Source organism: Staurois parvus, unplaced genomic scaffold, assembly GCF_062004578.1.
Source record: "Staurois parvus isolate SC_StPar_1 unplaced genomic scaffold, SC_StPar_1.0 ptg003741l, whole genome shotgun sequence".
NCBI lineage: Eukaryota > Metazoa > Chordata > Amphibia > Anura > Ranidae > Staurois > Staurois parvus.
Window position 1 is genome coordinate 21,655 of NW_028321537.1, and position 19,415 is coordinate 41,069.

At 54.2% G+C, this 19,415-nt stretch overlaps 1 protein-coding gene across 1 annotated transcript in view; it reads left to right on the forward strand.

The window, feature by feature from the left end:
* LOC149427460 (uncharacterized) overlaps positions 1–12,397 on the forward strand; it is a gene marked incomplete at its 5' end in the record, with an annotated part of 33,937 nt that extends 21,540 nt beyond the window's left edge. Inside the window, 4 exons of the mRNA XM_089668006.1 lie at positions 1,739–1,969; positions 3,922–4,086; positions 5,278–5,433; positions 10,702–12,397. Coding sequence (XP_089524132.1) covers positions 1,739–1,969; positions 3,922–4,086; positions 5,278–5,433; positions 10,702–10,814 — 665 coding nt within the window. The remainder of the gene's footprint in view (positions 1–1,738; positions 1,970–3,921; positions 4,087–5,277; positions 5,434–10,701) is intronic.
* Positions 12,398–19,415: the final 7,018 nt, after the last annotated feature.

Here is a 19,415-nt window from a genome sequence, read left to right on the forward strand (position 1 = left end):
TATATCCGCTCTCCCCGGACCCCGCATTCACTATATCCTCTCCCCCCGTACCCCGCATTCACTATATCCTCTCCCCCCGGACCCCGCATTCACTGTATCCGCTCTCCCCGGACCCCGCAGTCACTGTATCCGCTCTCACCGGACCCCGCATTCACTATATCCGCTCTCCCCGGACCCCGCATTCACTATATCCGCTCTCCCCGGACCCCGCAGTCACTGTATCCGCTCTCACCGGACCCCGCATTCACTATATCCGCTCTCCCCGGACCCCGCAGTCACTATATCCGCTCTCCCCGGACCCCGCATTCACTATATCCGCTCTCCCCGGACCCCGCATTCACTATATCCGCTCTCCCCGGACCCCGCATTCACTATATCCGCTCTCCCCGGACCCCGCATTCACTATATCCGCTCTCCCCGGACCCCGCATTCACTATATCCGCTCTCCCCGGACCCCGCATTCACTATATCCGCTCTCCCCGGACCCCGCATTCACTATATCCGCTCTCCCCGGACCCCGCAGTCACTGTATCCGCTCTCCCCGGACCCTGCATTCACTATATCCGCTCTCCCCGGACCCCGCATTCACTATATCCGCTCTCCCCGGACCCCGCATTCACTATATCCGCTCTCCCCGGACCCCGCATTCACTATATCCGCTGTCCCCGGACCCCGCATTCACTATATCCGCTCTCCCCGGACCCCGTAGTCACTGTATCCGCTCTCACCGGACCCCGCATTCACTATATCCTCTCCCCCCGTACCCCGCATTCACTATATCCGCTCTCCCCGGACCCCGCATTCACTATATCCGCTCTCCCCGGACCCCGCATTCACTATATCCTCTCTCCCCGGACCCCGCATTCACTATATCCGCTCTCCCCGGACCCTGCATTCACTATATCCGCTCTCCCCGGACCCCGCATTCACTATATCTGCTGTCCCCGGACCCCGCATTCACTATATCCGCTCTCCCCGGACCCCGCATTCACTATATCCGCTCTCCCCGGACCCTGCATTCACTATATCCGCTCTCCCCGGACCCCGCATTCACTATATGCGCTCTCCCTGGACCCCGCATTCACTATATCCGCTCTCCCCGGACCCCGCATTCACTATATCTGCTCTCCCCGGACCCCGCATTCACTATATCCTCTCCCCCCGTACCCCGCATTCACTATATCCGCTCTCCCCGGACCCCGCATTCACTATATCCGCTCTCACCGGACCCCGCATTCACTATATCTGCTCTCCCCGGACCCCGCATTCACTATATCTGCTGTCCCCGGACCCCGCATTCACTATATCCGCTCTCCCCGGACCCCGCATTCCCTATATCCGCTCTCCCCGGACCCCGCATTCACTATATCCGCTCTCCCCGGACCGCGCATTCACTATATCCGCTCTCCCCGGACCCCGCATTCACTATATCCGCTCTCCCCGGACCCCGCATTCACTATATCCGCTCTCCCCGGACCCCGCATTCACTATATCCGCTCTCCCCGGACCCCGCATTCACTATATCCCCTCTCCCCGGACCCCGCATTCACTATATCCGCTCTCCCCGGACCCCGCATTCACTATATCCCCTCTCCCCGGACCCCGCATTCACTATATCCGCTCTCCCCGGACCCCGCATTCACTATATCCGCTCTCCCCGGACCCCGCATTCACTATATCCGCACTCCCCGGACCCCGCATTCACTATATTCTTCTCTGATTTGTCTTCTTGTTGAAGATTCGTCCAAATTAAAGAACATCGGCAATATAAAGAAAAGTAAAGTCTCCGCCCCTCTGTCTGAACACGAGGAGAGGATCGCAGCCCTGGAGAACCTGGCCGTCCAGAACCAGGACCAATGGGACCAGAACCGAGCCAACGTCTCCCATATCTCCAACCTGGTGAACGCTCAGACCACGCTGCTGGCCCACCAGACGGCCGTCATCAAAGTGTTCTACGCAGAACTGGAAGGTACTGTCATGTCACGTGTTCTGTGATGTCACATGTTCTGTCATGTCACGTTCTATGATGTCATATATTCTATGATGTCACATGTTCTATGATGTCATATATTCTATGATGTCACATGTTCTATGATGTCATATATTCTATGATGTCACATGTTCTATGATGTCATATATTCTATGATGTCACATGTTCTATGATGTCATATATTCTATGATGTCACATGTTCTATGATGTCATATATTCTATGATGTCACATGTTCTATGATGTTCTATACAGAGCTGGGAGGGGATTTTTTTTATATCTCACAGCAGAATTAGACCCTACTCTCCTTTTCCCTCTCTTCTCCTCTCTTTTTTCCTCCTCTGTCCTCCCCTTTCTCCTCTCCTCCTTCCCCTCTCCTTTCTCCCTTTCCTCTCCTCTCTCCCTTTCCCCTCCTCTCTCTCTCCCCGTCTCTCCTCTCCCCTTTCCCCTCCTCTCCTCTCTCCCTTTCCCCGTCTCTCCTCTCTCCCTTTCCCCGTCCTCTCCTCCCTCTCCCCTTTCCCCGTCTCTCCTCTCTCCCTTTCCCCGTCTCTCCCTCTCTCCCTTTCCCCGTCTCTCCTCTCTCCCCGTCTCTCTCTCTCCTCTCTCCCTTTTCCCGTCTCTCCTCTCTCCCTTTCCCCTCCTCTCCTCTCTCCTTTCCTCTCTCCCTTTCCCCTTTCCCCTCTCCCTTTCCCCTTTCCTCTCTCCCTTTCCCCGTCTCTCCTCTCTCCCTTTCCCCTCCTCTCCTCTCTCCTTTCCCCTTTCCTCTCTCCCTTTCCCCTTTCCTCTCTCCCTTTCCCCTCCTCTCTCCCTTTCCCCTCCTCTCCTCTCTCCTTTCCCCTCTCCTCTCTCCTTTCCCCTCTCCTCTCTCCCTTTCCCCTTCTCTCCTCTCCTCTCGCCCTTTCCCCTCCTTTCTCCCTTTCCCCTCCTCTCCTCTCTCCCTTTCCCCTCCTCTCTCCCTTTCCCCTCCTGTCCTCTCCTTTCCCCTCTCCTCTCTCCCTTTCCTCTCCTCTCTCCCTTTCCCTTCCTCTCTCCTTTTCCCCTCCTCTCCTCTTTCTCCTCTCCTTTCCTCTCTCCTTTCCTCTCACTTCACCTTTCTCCTTTCCTCTCTCCTCTCTTTCCTCTCCTCTCCCTTTCCCCTCCTCTCTCCTTTCCACACCTCTCTTCTCTCCTTTCCCCTCCTCTCTTCTCTCCGTTCCCCTCCTCTCCTCTCTCCTTTCCCCACCTCTCCTCTCCTCTTTAAACTCTCCTCCTCTTCTCCTCTCTCCTATCTTTCTCCTCTCCTCTGTCCTCTCCTGTCACCTCTCCTCTGTTTTCTCCTTTCCCCTCTCCTCTCCCCTCTCTGTTCTCCTCTCCTCTCCTTTCCACTCTCCTCTCCTTTCCTTTCCCCTCTCCTCTCCCCTTTCCCCTCTCATCTCTCCTTTCCTCTCTTTCTCCTCTCCTTTCCTCTCTCCGTTCCCCTCTCCTTTTTCTCCTCTACTTTCCCCTCTCCTCTCTCCTTTCCCCTCCTCTCTCATTTCCCCTCTCCTCTACCCTTTCTCCTCTCTTTCTCCTGTCCCCTCTCCTCTGTCCTTTCCTTTTCCCTCTGCTCTCCTTTCCCCCCTCCTCTCTTCTTTCCCCTCTCCTATCTCCTCTCATCTCCTCTCTCCTATCCGTTCTCCTCTCCTCTCTTTCCCCTCTCCTCTCCCCTTTCTCCTCTCTCCTTTCCTCTCTCCTTTTCCTTCTCTCTTTTCTCCCCTCTCTTTCCCCTCTCCTCTCTCCTCTATTTTCTCCCCTCTCCTCTCCTTCTTTCTCCTCTCCTTCTTTCTCCTCCTCTCCTCCAGGACAGGAAGTGTGTGTACAGAGAGGAATCTCCCCAATGGGGACACAAGTCCATCCTAGTGGGGGCTCCACCCTGGAGGTCAGATGATGGTGATGAGTCCTTCCTTCTTTGCAGATGTGAAATCACAGATGGAATCCCCCGAGATCCAGAATCCGTACGCCGAGGTCTTCCATGAGACCACCAACATCCTCAATCTGCTGCTGAAGGAAGAGCTGATCGACCGCAGAGCCCACCGTGGAGAGGAGGCCAAGCTGGACCGGATCCGTACCAAGCTGGACGGTAAGTCATCCACCGCGCCCCCTACTGGCCGTCAGGGACTGCACTCTCCTGTGTGACTGTGACGGGAGTGACTTTGGGTGGGGGGCCCATGGAACACAGCTCACTTTGGGTGGGGGGCCCATGGAACACAGCTCACTTTGGAGAGGTGGGGAGACCCCTGTCTCAGCTCCCCATATCCATCTTATGTGTAAGTCCCCCTGTGCCTGTTAGGGGTACAGGGGGATCTGTCCTAATATTGGGGGGGGGGGGTTGTGGATTGTTTGGTGTCATGTGGCTGCATCCCATTGTTCTATTGTGTGTCTTGCTTGGGAGCAAACTATTATGGGATGTATGTGTTTGTGTATTGGCTTGGTGGGGGGTGTCTCCAGCAGCCCTCCCTCCTGATGGGACGGTCTGCTGGTGTGTCTCTGGTTGCTAGATGTGGTTTGCCCCGCCCTGTGTCATTATGCAGGGAGGATGGATTTCCCCGCCCTGTGTCATTATGCAGGGAGCGGGGATTGCCCCGCCCTGTGTCATTATGAAGGGAGGGGGGATTGCCCCGCTTTGTGTCATTATGAAGGGAGGGGGGATTGCCCCGCCCTGTGTCATTATGAAGGGAGGGGGGATTGCCCCGCTTTGTGTCTTTATGCAGGGAGGGGGGATCACCCCGCCCTGTGTCATTATGCAGGGAGGGGGGATCACCCCGCCCTGTGTCATTATGCAGGGAGGGGGGATCACCCCGCCCTGTGTCATTATGCAGGGAGGGGGGATCGCCCCGCCATGTGTCATTATGCAGGGAGGGGGATTGCCCCGCCCTGTGTCACTATGGAGGGAGGGTGGATCGCCCCGCCCTGTGTCATTATGCAGGGAGGGGGGATTGCCCCGCCCTGTGTCATTATGCAGGGAGGGGGGTTGTTCCCCTGAGTGTATATATCTTGTGTCTGTGTTAAAATAAAGCCGTCTATTTCCCGGTTTCGTTCAAGAGTGGTCTTGTCTAGTCCTGTATGGTCAGCGGTGGGGTCCGTGGATCTGTGTTCGGACAGGAAACGGGAGTCTAACGGAAATACCCCAAGTGCAGTCGGGGTCCGGTTCCGTTACAATCCATTTTTCTATGACCACATTAGACAGACATGCCCTCTGGTCATTTTTGGGGGTACATCCATTTTTTTCTGACCACATTAGACACGCCCTCTGATCATTTCTCCTCATCAGATCTCCAGGACTTCGCTTGGAACGTTAAGCTCCGCCTTCGTGACATGGAGGAAGCTCTGGACACTGACAGGATGAGGGTGACCGATGTCCAGGAGTTCATTTCCCACAATCAGGAGACAGTCAAAACTCTGCAGGAACACATATCAGTTCTACAAGGTAATCTGGGGGGGATGGGCATGGTGTAGGGGCCCCTTGGGTAGATCAGACAGTTCCTGGACTAACAGAAGGCCCCATATGTACCACAACATTTAGGGACACCAGACCCCAAACTAGGCCCCTGGGTTCTGAAGTAGAACTCCTTACTATTTTCACCCTTCAGGCCAGAATCCCAGATAGAAGGACACGGTTCTTGTCCATGTAGGGGCCCCATGATTGCATTGTTATGGGTGGAGATCTCCTGATAACCACACCCCTATCTGAGGACAGTGCTACACAAGTCTCCAGATATCACCGCTGGTGCACCGGAGGAACCTTTCCAATGACCGCCATCTAATGACTCCGAAGGGGAGAATACTTTTTCTTCAAGGGTTTACAGAGATAGGGCAATACTTCCTGGTAGAGTCCATATACGGGGTACGGTCCCCCCCCCCCCGTGTACATTCCTCGGGAGTCACCCCACACACTCCATCACCTAGACTCACAGTGCGCTGGGTTTCCGAAGGGTACGAAGAATGGATGTTGAGTCCTTTATAGTCTATGCACAGCTATGGCTACAGCAGTGTATGGAGGCCTGAAGTCCTCCTCCAAGGATCTCTCCTGGGGATGGGGTCCTGAAGTCCTCCTCCAAGGATCTCTCCTGGGGATGGGGTCCTGAAGTCCTCCTCCAAGGATCCCTCCTGGGGATGGGGTCCTGAAGTCCTCCTCCAAGGATCCCTCCTGGGGATGGGGTCCTGAAGTCCTCCTCCAAGGATCCCTCCTGGGGATGGGGTCCTGAAGTCCTCCTCCAAGGATCCTTCCTGGGGATGGGGTCCTGAAGTCCTCCTCCAAGGATCCCTCCTGGGGATGGGGTGTTCTCTATGTCCTTCCACCTCTACATCGTACTCCTCCCTCACTCCTCTCTACAGTATCTACAACAACCAATGAGGAGGAGTAGCCTCAGCCTCTTCATGATTTAACTATTTCACTCGAGCAAGAGGAACCAACCAAAAATATCTGCCCCACCCCCAACCCTTTCTGGATGTTCATACTCACCTAAGTCCGGGTCCCTCACCAGTACCGGTTTTTGAATAAGGGGACCAATAATCCAGTGCTGCAGATGGCCTCACGCTGGCCGATCCCTGGCACTCCTCTCATGCTGAAGTCACTCCATTTCTAGCTCCTGAGAGGACTCCACCGCTGGCCAGCCAATAGGAAGTGTCCATGTCACTTCCATATTCTGGTTCCTGAGAGCACCCCACCACTGGGGTGGGACCAATAGGAAGTGTCCATGTCCCTTCCCTATTTTGGTTCATGAGAGGATACCACCGTGGGACAGCCAATAGGAAGTGTCCATGTCCATTCCCTGGTTTGGTTCCTGAGAGAACCCCACTGCTGCACAGCCAATACGAAGTGTCCATGTCCCTTCCCTATTCTGGTTCCTGAGAGAGCCCCACCCCTGGACAGCCAATAGGAAGTGCCCATGTCACTTCCCTATTCTAGTTCCTGAGAGGACCCCACCTTTGGACAGCCAGTAGGAAGTGACTATCACTTCCCGATTCTGGTTCCTGAGGACCCCACCTCTGGACAACCAGGAGGAAGTGCACGTCACTTCGCTATTCTAGTTCCTGAGAGGACCCCATCTCTGGACAACCAGTAGGAAGTGCACATCACTTCCCTATTCTAGTTCCTGAGAGGACCCCATCGTGGGACAGCCAATAGGAAGTGTCCATGTCACTTCCATAATCTGGTTCCTGAGAGGACCCCACCTCTCGACAGCCAATAGGAAGTGTCCATGTCACTTCCATATTCTGGTTCCTGAGAGAGCCCCACCATAGGACAGCCAATAGGAAGTGTCCATGTCACTTCCATATTCTGGTTCCTGAGAGAGCCCCACCATAGGACAGCCAATAGGAAGTGTCCATGTCACTTCCATATTCTGGTTCCTGAGAGGACCCCACCTCTCGACAGCCAATAGGAAGTGTCCATGTCACTTCCATATTCTGGTTCCAGAGAGGACCCCACCGTGGGACAGCCAATAGGAAGTGTCCATGTCACTTCCATATTCTGGTTCCTGAGAGGACCCCACCTCTCGACAGCCAATAGGAAGTGTCCATGTCACTTCCATATTCTGGTTCCAGAGAGGACCCCACCGTGGGACAGCCAATAGGAAGTGTCCATGTCACTTCCATATTCTGGTTCCTGAGAGGACCCCACCTCTCGACAGCCAATAGGAAGTGTCCATGTCACTTCCATATTCTGGTTCCAGAGAGGACCCCACCGTGGGACAGCCAATAGGAAGTGTCCATGTCCATTCCCTGGTTTGGTTCCTGAGAGAACCCCACTGCTGCACAGCCAATACGAAGTGTCCATGTCCCTTCCCTATTCTGGTTCCTGAGAGAGCCCCACCCCTGGACAGCCAATAGGAAGTGCCCATGTCACTTCCCTATTCTAGTTCCTGAGAGGACCCCACCTTTGGACAGCCAGTAGGAAGTGACTATCACTTCCCGATTCTGGTTCCTGAGGACCCCACCTCTGGACAACCAGGAGGAAGTGCACGTCACTTCGCTATTCTAGTTCCTGAGAGGACCCCATCTCTGGACAACCAGTAGGAAGTGCACATCACTTCCCTATTCTAGTTCCTGAGAGAACCCCATCGTGGGACAGCCAATAGGAAGTGTCCATGTCACTTCCATAATCTGGTTCCTGAGAGGACCCCACCTCTCGACAGCCAATAGGAAGTGTCCATGTCACTTCCATATTCTGGTTCCTGAGAGAGCCCCACCATAGGACAGCCAATAGGAAGTGTCCATGTCACTTCCATATTCTGGTTCCTGAGAGAGCCCCACCATAGGACAGCCAATAGGAAGTGTCCATGTCACTTCCATATTCTGGTTCCTGAGAGGACCCCACCTCTCGACAGCCAATAGGAAGTGTCCATGTCACTTCCATATTCTGGTTCCAGAGAGGACCCCACCGTGGGACAGCCAATAGGAAGTGTCCATGTCACTTCCATATTCTGGTTCCTGAGAGGACCCCACCTCTCGACAGCCAATAGGAAGTGTCCATGTCACTTCCATATTCTGGTTCCAGAGAGGACCCCACCGTGGGACAGCCAATAGGAAGTGTCCATGTCACTTCCATATTCTGGTTCCTGAGAGGACCCCACCTCTCGACAGCCAATAGGAAGTGTCCATGTCACTTCCATATTCTGGTTCCAGAGAGGACCCCACCGTGGGACAGCCAATAGGAAGTGTCCATGTCACTTCCATATTCTGGTTCCAGAGAGCACCCCACCGTGAGACAGCCAATAGGAAGTGTCCATGTCACTTCCATATTCTGGTTCCTGAGAAGACCCCACCTCTCGACAGCCAATAGGAAGAGTCCATGTCCCTTCCCTATTCTGGTTCCTGAGAGAGCCCCACCGTAGGACAGCCAATAGGAAGTGTCCATGTCACTTCCATATTCTGGTTCCTGAGAGGGCAGCACTGTAGGACAGCCAATAGGAAGTGTCCATGTCACTTCCATATTCTGGTTCCTGAGAGGGCAGCACTGTAGGACAGCCAATAGGAAGTGTCCATGTCACTTCCATATTCTGGTTCCTGAGAGGACCCCACCTCTCGACAGCCAATAGGAAGTGTCCATGTCACTTCCATATTCTGGTTCCAGAGAGGACCCCACCGTGGGACAGCCAATAGGAAGTGTCCATGTCACTTCCATATTCTGGTTCCAGAGAGGACCCCACCGTGGGACAGCCAATAGGAAGTGTCCATGTCACTTCCATATTCTGGTTCCTGAGAAGACCCCACCTCTCGACAGCCAATAGGAAGTGTCCATGTCCCTTCCCTATTCTGGTTCCTGAGAGAGCCCCACCGTAGGACAGCCAATAGAAAGTGTCCATGTCACTTCCATATTCTGGTTCCTGAGAGGGCAGCACTGTAGGACAGCCAATAGGAAGTGTCCATGTCCCTTCCCCATTCTGGTTCCTGAGACGACCCCACCGTTGGGGTGGGGCCTATAGGAAGTGTCCATGTCACACAGGAAGTGATATGGACAGCCAAAGAAGGGCCACGCCTCCTGTAAACTGAAGACTGGAGCATCACATGACTGCGGCTTTAGAAGAGTAAAAAGGGCACTGAGACAACACCAGTGACAAGTTGAGGGGGTTTGGGGGTTCTCTTTGGCCAAGGATGGGCTGTAATGGTGCTTCCTAAATTCTGGGCCCCACCTGATGACCATCCAGTGGGACAGGAAGCCCCCAGGATGAAGCAGATGATATGAGGCAGAGTGGGCTGCACATGAGCCTATTGCACAGTCTGGTTGATCCGGAGAAGGCTCCTATGATAGAGGCCATCGGCTTGGTGCTGCTCAGTGAATGGAACCAATGAAGGAGAAGTACGGCCAAAGCTCTCTTGGCCGAACTTCTCCTTTGTTCTGCACTCCTGTGATCGTATTTCAGTCAACGGTGTGTAGTGATGAGCTCAATAGCCCCCCCCCCCCCCAACGAAAGTTCGACCGTGAACTTTGACCTTAATGCAAGTCTATGGGACTCGAACCTGTAAATTCAAAAGTTCCCATTTTGAAGGCTTCTATGCAAGTTATGGGGGGATGGGGACTCAGGGACGGCCCTGAGGGATGGGAATCAGTGAAACATTTTTTTCCCCCAAAATTATTGTTTTTAAAGGGGCAGTCATTTTTCATTGCTTAAAGTAAAAATTCCTTTAAATATCACGCCTGAGAAGGGGGGGAGGAGGCCCCCTCCCCCTAATCTATAGGTCTGGTAGGAAGGTCAGGAGGGACCCCACAGTAAAAATTGTTTTTTAAAAAATACATGGGGTTCCCCCTAAAAGCCATACCAGGTCCTTTAGGCATAGACCTTTTAAGGGGAATCCCACTCCCCAAAAATGGGGGGGGGGGAGGAGCATGGGGTCCCCCCTCAATTCCTACTAGACCCTTGAACCCCCCTCCTGAACCGTACCAGGCCACCTGCCCTCCCTCAACATGGGACAAGTCACATGAGTGTGAATGGGCTCTGAAGAGAAATTCACGATCCATCCATAAAGAAGATGTCGGGAAATTCTGTACAGATCGGGGGTCGGGGTGCAGATTAGTGCCGGGGAATCCCACCAGTGACATGTCTAACCCATGGGGGAATCCATACAGGTACATTCACCCAAAACTGAATCCTCTGAGTCGGTCTTTCAATCACTTTTTCCTCTGAGGGGAGAATCCAGTCACAGATGTAAGCCGTGTCAGATTGATCGATTTTTATTTTTTTCCCCCCCTCAGCTTCCAGGGATGAGCTGCAGGCCACTGTGGACAATATCGCCCAGGGACTGACCTTCGTCGTCGTGATCGGAATCCTACTCTTGATGAGCAGACATTGGTTGGGGTTTCTGTAGAGGACGGGTGTGAATTCCAATGGAAGAAGCTGCTTTGGTGATTGGTTTGTGAATCTACGTCTGGTGAAAGCCTCCATCTCCCCCACAGAAAGTAGAAGACCTTTCCTTGAGTACAAGGATACAAAGATGTGGGAATCTTCTGGTGGGTGGTGGACTTTAGGGGTTTTGGCCCCTCTTTACAATATTTATTCTCATTTTGGATACAAGTGAACTACAAATACCTGATTACCCGTTCAATACTTCTGTGGAGGTGAAGAGTCGTTTATTGTTACTGCTACAGATCTGTTCCTGGTTGTGGGTTGGCGTGTTCTTCCATAAACCTGTGTGGACCCGATTCTGAAGAATTTCTGCTGCTAATGATCACTGAGCCCCCCGAACAAGAAGAGCCACTGACCTGAAGCCGTGTTTTGTGTTTACATCAATTGATGGAAGAATGTTGTAGAGGGTGGTGAGGTTGGTATATAGCCGGTGTCCACCCATGGGCTTTCAATGTCAGAGGGTAGACAAGCCGGTGTCCACCCATGGGCTTTCAATGTCAGAGGGTAGACAAGCCGGTGTCCACCCATGGGCTTTCAATGTCAGAGGGTAGACAAGCCGGTGTCCACCCATGGGCCATGAATGTCAGAGGGTGGACAAGCCGGTGTCCACCCATGGGCCATGAATGTCAGAGGGTGGACAAGCCGGTGTCCACCCATGGGCCATGAATATCAGAGGGTGGACAAGCCGGTGTCCACCCATGGGCCTTCAATGTCAGAGGGTAGACAAGCCGGTGTCCACCCATGGGCCATGAATGTCAGAGGGTGGACAAGCCGGTGTCCACCCATGGGCCATGAATGCCAGAGGGTAGACAAGCCGGTGTCCACCCATGGGCCATGAATGTCATAGAGGTTGGTGGTGGAGCAAGAATCCAGCCATGATCCATGAATGTCAGAGGGCAGATGAGCCGTGTTCAGCCATTGTCCATGAATATAAAACAGGGTGGTAGAGCCAGTGTCCACAAATGTCATAGTGGTTGGTGGAGCCACCATCCAGCCATGGTCCATGAATGCCATAGAGGGTGGTATGGCCCATGGGTGGTGAAGCCAGTATTCAGCCATGATCCATGAGTGGATGAGTTAGTGTCCATCCATAGTCCATGAATGTCATGGCAAGTCGTGGAGCTGGAATTCAGCTGTAGTCCACAAGTGTCAGAGGGTGGTAGAGTCAGTGTCCATCCATAGTCCATGAATGTCATAGCAGATGATGGTTGCCAGTTACACATTTCCTATTCTAGGGTGACAACACTCTCTGTACTGAATCTATAGAGGAATGGTGTGGTCACCCTAGGACAGGACTATGAAACTCCTTCCCTTCTCCTCATCTCCATACCCTAGGGTGGAGGTATTCTATAGTCCACAAATAGCTGGGAACAATGTAACCGATTGATGCTCGGCACGGGAAGTTATCAGGTTACAGGATTTCTGGCAGGATCAACAGGTATTTGCACTTATTAGACGGATATTACCGAAAATAATAGAAGTTCATTGTTATCCAGAATTTTGATCTTCACTGTTTATAATGTTCATTAAAATTTGATTGTTCTATTTATGTCCAATGTGTTCTGTCCTGAACCCGACTCATTCAGGAGCCCGGGGGCTGCATGTGGCCCTCAGGGCTACTGGCAGATGGTTCTGGTCTCACACCGGCCAGTGAAGGAAATTGTTATTAGATTGGTTTTGGGTTTTAATGGTTTATGTATTTCACTCCATCTTCCCGCATTCGGGGGGTCGGCCCTTCACTCCATCTTCCCGCATTCGGGGGGTCGGCCCTTCACTCCATCTTCCCGCATTCGGGGGGTGGCCCTTCACTCCATCTTCCCGCATTCGGGGTCGGCCCTTCACTCCATCTTCCCGCATTCGGGGTCGGCCCTTCACTCCATCTTCCCGCATTCGGGGTCGGCCCTTCACTCCATCTTCCCACATTCGGGGGTGGCCTTTCACTCCATCTTCCCGCATTCGGGGGGTCGGCCCTTCACTCCATCTTCCCGCATTCGGGGGGGGGTCGGCCCTTCACTCCATCTTCCCGCATTCGGGGGGGGTCGGCCCTTCACTCCATCTTCCCGCATTCGGGGGGTGGCCCTTCACTCCATCTTCCCGCATTCGGGGGGTGGCCCTTCACTCCATCTTCCCGCATTCGGTGCCGGCCCTTCACTCCATCTTCCCGCATTCAGGGGCGGCCCTTCACTCCATCTTCCCGCATTCTGTGTCGGCCCTTCACTCCATCTTCCCGCATAAGGGGTCGGCCCTTCACTCCATCTTCCCGCATAAGGGGTCGGCCCTTCACTCCATCTTCCCGCATTCTGTGTCGGCCCTTCACTCCATCTTCCCGCATTCGGGGTCGGCCCTTCACTCCATCTTCCCGCATTCGGGGTCGGCCCTTCACTCCATCTTCCCGCATTCGGGGTCGGCCCTTCACTCCATCTTCCCGCATTCGGGGTCGGCCCTTCACTCCATCTTCCCGCATTCGGGGTCGGCCCTTCACTCCATCTTCTCGCATTCGGGGTCGGCCCTTCACTCCATCTTCCCGCATTCGGGGTCGGCCCTTCTGTGTACAGTATCGATCTTCTCTGCTCATTTATAACGGATCTTCCTGACAGAATCATCAAATGTCCAAATGGAATTTCCGAGGGGCTGAAGGAGCGCAGATGTGGAAGAACTATGAATGGGCTGTAAGAGCGGGGATCTCTAGAAGTTTCATGGCAGGTGTCTCCAGTCCACCAACTCCTACACCATGTCCCCAATCTCCACCAACTCCTACACCATGTCCCCAATCTCCACCAACTCCCACACCGTGTCCCCAGTCTCCAGCAACTCCTACACCGTGTCCCCAGTCTCCAGCAACTCCTACACCGTGTCCCCAGTCTCCAGCAACTCCCACACCACGTCCCCAGTCTCCAGCAACTCCTACACCATGTCCCCAGTAACTAGCATAGCATGTCTCCAGCAACTCCTACACCATGCCCCAATCTCTACCAACTCCCACACCACGTCCCCAGTCCCCAACATCTCCTATAACAAGATGTACCCAGTCTCCACCAACTCCCATACCATGTCCTCAGTCTCCAGCAACTCCTACACTGCGTCTCCAGTCTCCACCAACTCCCACACCGCGTCTCCCCCAATTCCCACACCGCGTCTCCACCAACTCCCACACCGCGTCTCCACCAACTCCCACACCGCGTCTCCACCAACTCCCACACCGCGTCTCCACCAACTCCCACACCGCGTCTCCACCAACTCCCACACCGCGTCTCCACCAACTCCCACACCACGTCTCCAGTCTCCACCAACTCCCACACCGCGTCCCCAGTCTCCACCAACTCCCACACCGCGTCCCAAGTCTCCAGCAACTCCCACACAACGTCCCCAGTCTCCAGCAACTCCCACACCGCGTCTCCACCAACTCCCACAACGCGTTTCCAGTCTCCACCAACTCCCACACCGCGTCTCCAGTCTCCACCAACTCCCACACCGCGTCCCCAGTCTCCACCAACTCCCACACCGCGTCTCCAGTCTCCACCAACTCCCACACCGCGTCCCCAGTCTCCAGCAACTCCTACAACGTGTCTCCAGTCTCCACGAACTCCCACACCATGTCCCCAATCTCCACCAACTCCCATACCGTGTCCCCAGTCTCCACCAACTCCCACACCGTGTCCCCAGTCCCCAACATCTTCTATAACAAGACGTACCCAGTCTCCAGCAACTCCCACACCATGTTCCCAGTCTCCAGCAACTCCTACACCGTGTCCCCAGCAACTCCCACACCATGTCCCCAGTAACTAGCATAGCATGTCTCCAGCAACTCCTACACCATGTCCCCAATCTCCACCAACTCCCACACCACGTCCCCAGTCCCCAACATCTCCTATAACAAGATGTACCCAGTCTCCAGCAACTCCCACATCGTGTCCCCAGTCTCCACCAACTCCCACACCATGTCTTCAGTCTCTAGCAACTCCTACACCGCGTCTCCAGTCTCCACCAACTCCCACACCGCGTCTCCACCAATTCCCACACCGCGTCTCCACCAATTCCCACACCGCGTCTCCACCAACTCCCACACCGCGTCTCCAGTCTCCAGCAACTCCCACAACGCGTCTCCAGTCTCCACCAACTCCCACACCGCGTCTCCAGTCTCCACCAACTCCCACACCGCGTCCCCAGTCTCCACCAACTCCCACACCGCGTCCCCAGTCTCCACCAACTCCCACACGACGTCCCCAGTCTCCAGCAACTCCCACACCGCGTCTCCACCAATTCCCACACCACGTCTCCACCAACTCGCACAACGCGTTTCCAGTCTCCACCAACTCGCACACCGTGTCTCCAGTCTCCACCAACTCCCACACCGCGTCCCCAGTCTCCACCAACTCCCACACCGCGTCCCCAGTCTCCACCAACTCCCACACCGCGTCTCCAGTCTCCACCAACTCCCATACCGTGTCCCCAGTCTCCAGCAACTCCCACACGGCGTCCCCAGTCTCCAGCAACTCCCACACGGCGTCCCCAGTCTCCAGCAACTCCCACACCGTGTCCCCAGTCTCCACCAACTCCCATACTGTGTCCCCAGTCTCCACCAACTCCCATACCGTGTACCCAGTCTCCAGCAACTCCCACACCGTGTCCCCAGTCTCCAGCAACTCCCACACCGTGTCCCCAGTCTCCAGCAACTCCCACACCGCGTCCCCAGTCTCCAGCAACTCCCATACTGTGTACCCAGTCTCCACCAACTCCTACAACATGTCTCCAGTCTCCACCAACTCCCACACCGTGTCCCCAGTCTCCACCAACTCCCACACCGCGTCCCCAGTCCCCAACATCTCCTATAACACTGTTCAACAGGTAAAAAGTTTTGGCCATAAAATGAGCTAATCTTACATAATTTTGGGGTGCTGAAAACGAAAATGACCCTAAAAAATGTTGATTGGCTCTAGTTTCCATGATATATTCACCCATCTAATGACGTAAGCCATTCAAAATTATGATGCAACTTCAGCTGCATATTGCGCAATTGATACTGGTGACCAATAGAAAATGTCATGTATACTGAGATGATGCAATATTAGCCTTTAATTGCATCACTTCACTGCATAAAAGCTGCAGTATCTGTAGCTGATTGGAGTTCGTCTTTACATTTGGTTTTCTGCTTATATAGGCTACTCAGTAATGCCTCCAACTTGTGTGAATAAAGCAGATAATTTCTGCTATATCTGCGGTGAAATAACTTTTATCTCACAAAAAAGGAGGATAACAGGAATGATTAAGAAAGCCTACAACTTGTATTTTGGCTGCAAGATAGGAGACCAGGACAAGAGCTGGGCACCACATATATGCTGCAATTCTTGTGGGACGGCACTGGAGCAATGGTTGAATGGAAAAAAAGGCATCTATGCCTTTCGCTGTGCCAATGATTTGGAGAGAGCCAACAGATCATGTTAGTAATTGTTACTTTTGTATGGTGCCTCCAATTGTAAAAGGGCTAAATAAGAAGAAAAAGTTATCTGTGCACTATCCAAATATTCCATCGGCAATACGTCCAGTTCCTCATGGAGAGGGGCTACCAATTCCTAAAGCACCAGAATCCTTCGTGGTTGAGTCAAGTGAGGAAGAACCTGAAGCGTGTCGTCACGTGCAGTTGTAAGAGAGAGCCCTTTCCTCGAATACAAGAGAAAAGCCAAGAGAAGCAAAACCGACACAAACTGAAGACAAAACTAGTGAGAACCCTAAGTATTAAAATGATTCAACTTAGCTTATGGCTATAATTGTTCTTGGTAATCCTATGCAATATATTATGCCATTTAGGCTTTGTTATGTAGTCATATCACTTGCTTTATATTTGTGGAAAGACATCTATCTATATAATTATTGTGCATTATGTAGTCATTACGCCTATAGTAGAAAACTTTCCGTTTACAGAAAAACTAGAGCCGATTGACAAATTTCATTGTTATATTTGAACTCAGAATGTGAAATTCATTAAGAAATGGATCCTTTTGTTTCCAAAACTGGCAAAAAATAAAAATTTGTTGAACAGTGTAACAAGACATACCCAGTCTCCACCAACTCCCACACCGTGTCCCCAGTCCCCAACATCTCCTATAACAAGATGTACCCAGTCTCCAGCAACTCCCACACTGCGTCCCCAGTCTCCACCAACTCCCACACCGTGTCCCCAGTCCCCAACATCTCCTATAACAAGATGTACCCAGTCTCCAGCAACTCCCACACTGCGTCTCCAGTCTCCACCAACTCCCACACCGCATCTCCAGCAACTCCCACACCGCATCTCCAGCAACTCCCACACCGCGTCCCCAGTCTCCAGCAACTCCCACACCGCGTCCCCAGTCTCCAGCAACTCCCACACCGCGTCCCCAGTCTCCAGCAACTCCCACACCGCGTCCCCAGTCTCCAGCAACTCCCACACCGCATCCCCAGTCTCCAGCAACTCCTACACCGCGTCCCCAGTCTCCACCAACTCCCATACCGTGTCCCCAGTCTCCAGCAACTCCCACACCGTGTACCCAGTCTCCAGCAACTCCTACACCGTGTCCCCAGTCTCCACCAACTCCCATACCGTGTCCCCAGTCTCCAGCAACTCCCACACCATTTCCCATCTCCAGCAACTAGCATAGCATGTCCCCAGTCCCCCTCAACTCCCACACCATGTCTCCAGGAACTCCTACACCATGTCCCCAGTCTCCACCAGTTCATACACCATGTCCCCAGTCTCCACCAACTCCCACACCATTTCCCCAGTCTCCAGCAACTCCCACACCACGTCCCCAGTCTCCACCAGTTCATACGCCATGTCCGCAGTCTCCACCAACTGCTACGCCACGTCCCCAGTCTCCACCAACTGCTACGCCGCGTCCCCAGTCTCCAGCAACTCCCACGCCGCGTCCCCAGTCTCCAGCAACTCCCACGCCGCGTCCCCAGTCTCCACCAACTCCCACACCGCGTCCTCAGTCTCCACCAACTCCTACACCGCGTCCTCAGTCTCCACCAACTCCTACATCATGTCTTCAATATCTCATAGCATGTCCTCAGTCTCCACCAACTCCTACACAATGTCTTCAATATCTTATAACATGTCCCCAGTCTCCAGCAACTCCCACGCCATGTCCCCAGTCTCCAGCAACTCCTACACCATGTCCCCAGTCTCCTCCAGTTCATACGCCATGTCCCCAGTCTCCTCCAGTTCATACGCCATGTCCCCAGTCTCCACCAACTCCCACACCATTTCCCCAGTCTCCAGCAACTCCCACACCATGTCCCCAGTCTCAAGCAACTCCCACACCATTTCCCATCTCCAGCAACTAGCATAGCATGTCCCCAGTCTCCAGCAACTCCCACACCATGTCCCCAGTCTCCAACAACTCCCACACCATGTCCCCAGTCTCCACTAGTTCATACGCCGTGTCCCCAGTCTCCAGCAACTCCTACGCCGTGTCCCCAGTCTCCAGCAACTCCCACGCCGCGTCCCCAGTCTCCAGCAACTCCCACGCCGCGTCCCCAGTCTCCAGCAACTCCCACGCCGCGTCCCCAGTCTCCAGCAACTCCCACGCCGCGTCCTCAGTCTCCAGCAACTCCCGCGCCGCGTCCTCAGTCTCCACCAACTCCCGCGCCGCGTCCCCAGTCTCCACCAACTCCCACACCGCGTCTCCACTAATTCCCACACCGCGTCTCCACCAACTCCCACACCGCGTCTCCAGTCTCCACCAACTCCCACACCGCGTCCCCAGTCTCCACCAACTCCCACACCGCGTCCCCAGTCTCCAGCAACTCCCACACAACGTCCCCAGTCTCCAGCAACTCCCACACCGCGTCTCCACCAATTCCCACACCGCGTCTTCACCAATTCCCACACCACGTCTCCACCAACTCCCACACCGCGTCTCCAGTCTCCAGCAACTCCCACACCGTGTCCCCAGTCTCCACCAACTCCCATACTGTGTACCCAGTCTCCACCAACTCCTACGTGTCTCCAGTCTCCACCAACTCCCACACCATGTCCCCAATCTCCACCAACTCCCATACCGTGTCCCCAGTCTCCACCAACTCCCACACCGTGTCCCCAGTCCCCAACATCTCCTATAACAAGATGTACCCAGTCTCCAGCAACTCCCACACCATGTCCCCAGTCTCCAGCAACTCCCACACCGTGTCTCCACCAACTCCCACACCGCGTCCCCAGTCTCCAGCAACTCCCACACCGCGTCCCCAGTCTCCACCAACTCCCACACCGCGTCCCCAGTCTCCACCAACTCCCACACCGCGTCCCCAGTCTCCAGCAACTCCCACGCCGCGTCCCCAGTCTCCACCAACTCCTACACCATGTCCCCAGTCTCCACCAACTCCCACACCGCGTCCCCAGTCTCCAGCAACTCCCACGCCGCGTCCCCAGTCTCCACCAACTCCTACACCATGTCCCCAGTCTCCTCCAGTTCATACGCCATGTCCCCAGTCTCCACCAACTCCCACACCATTTCCCCAGTCTCCAGCAACTCCCACACCGTGTCCCCAGTCTCCACCAGTTCATACGCCGTGTCCCCAGTCTCCA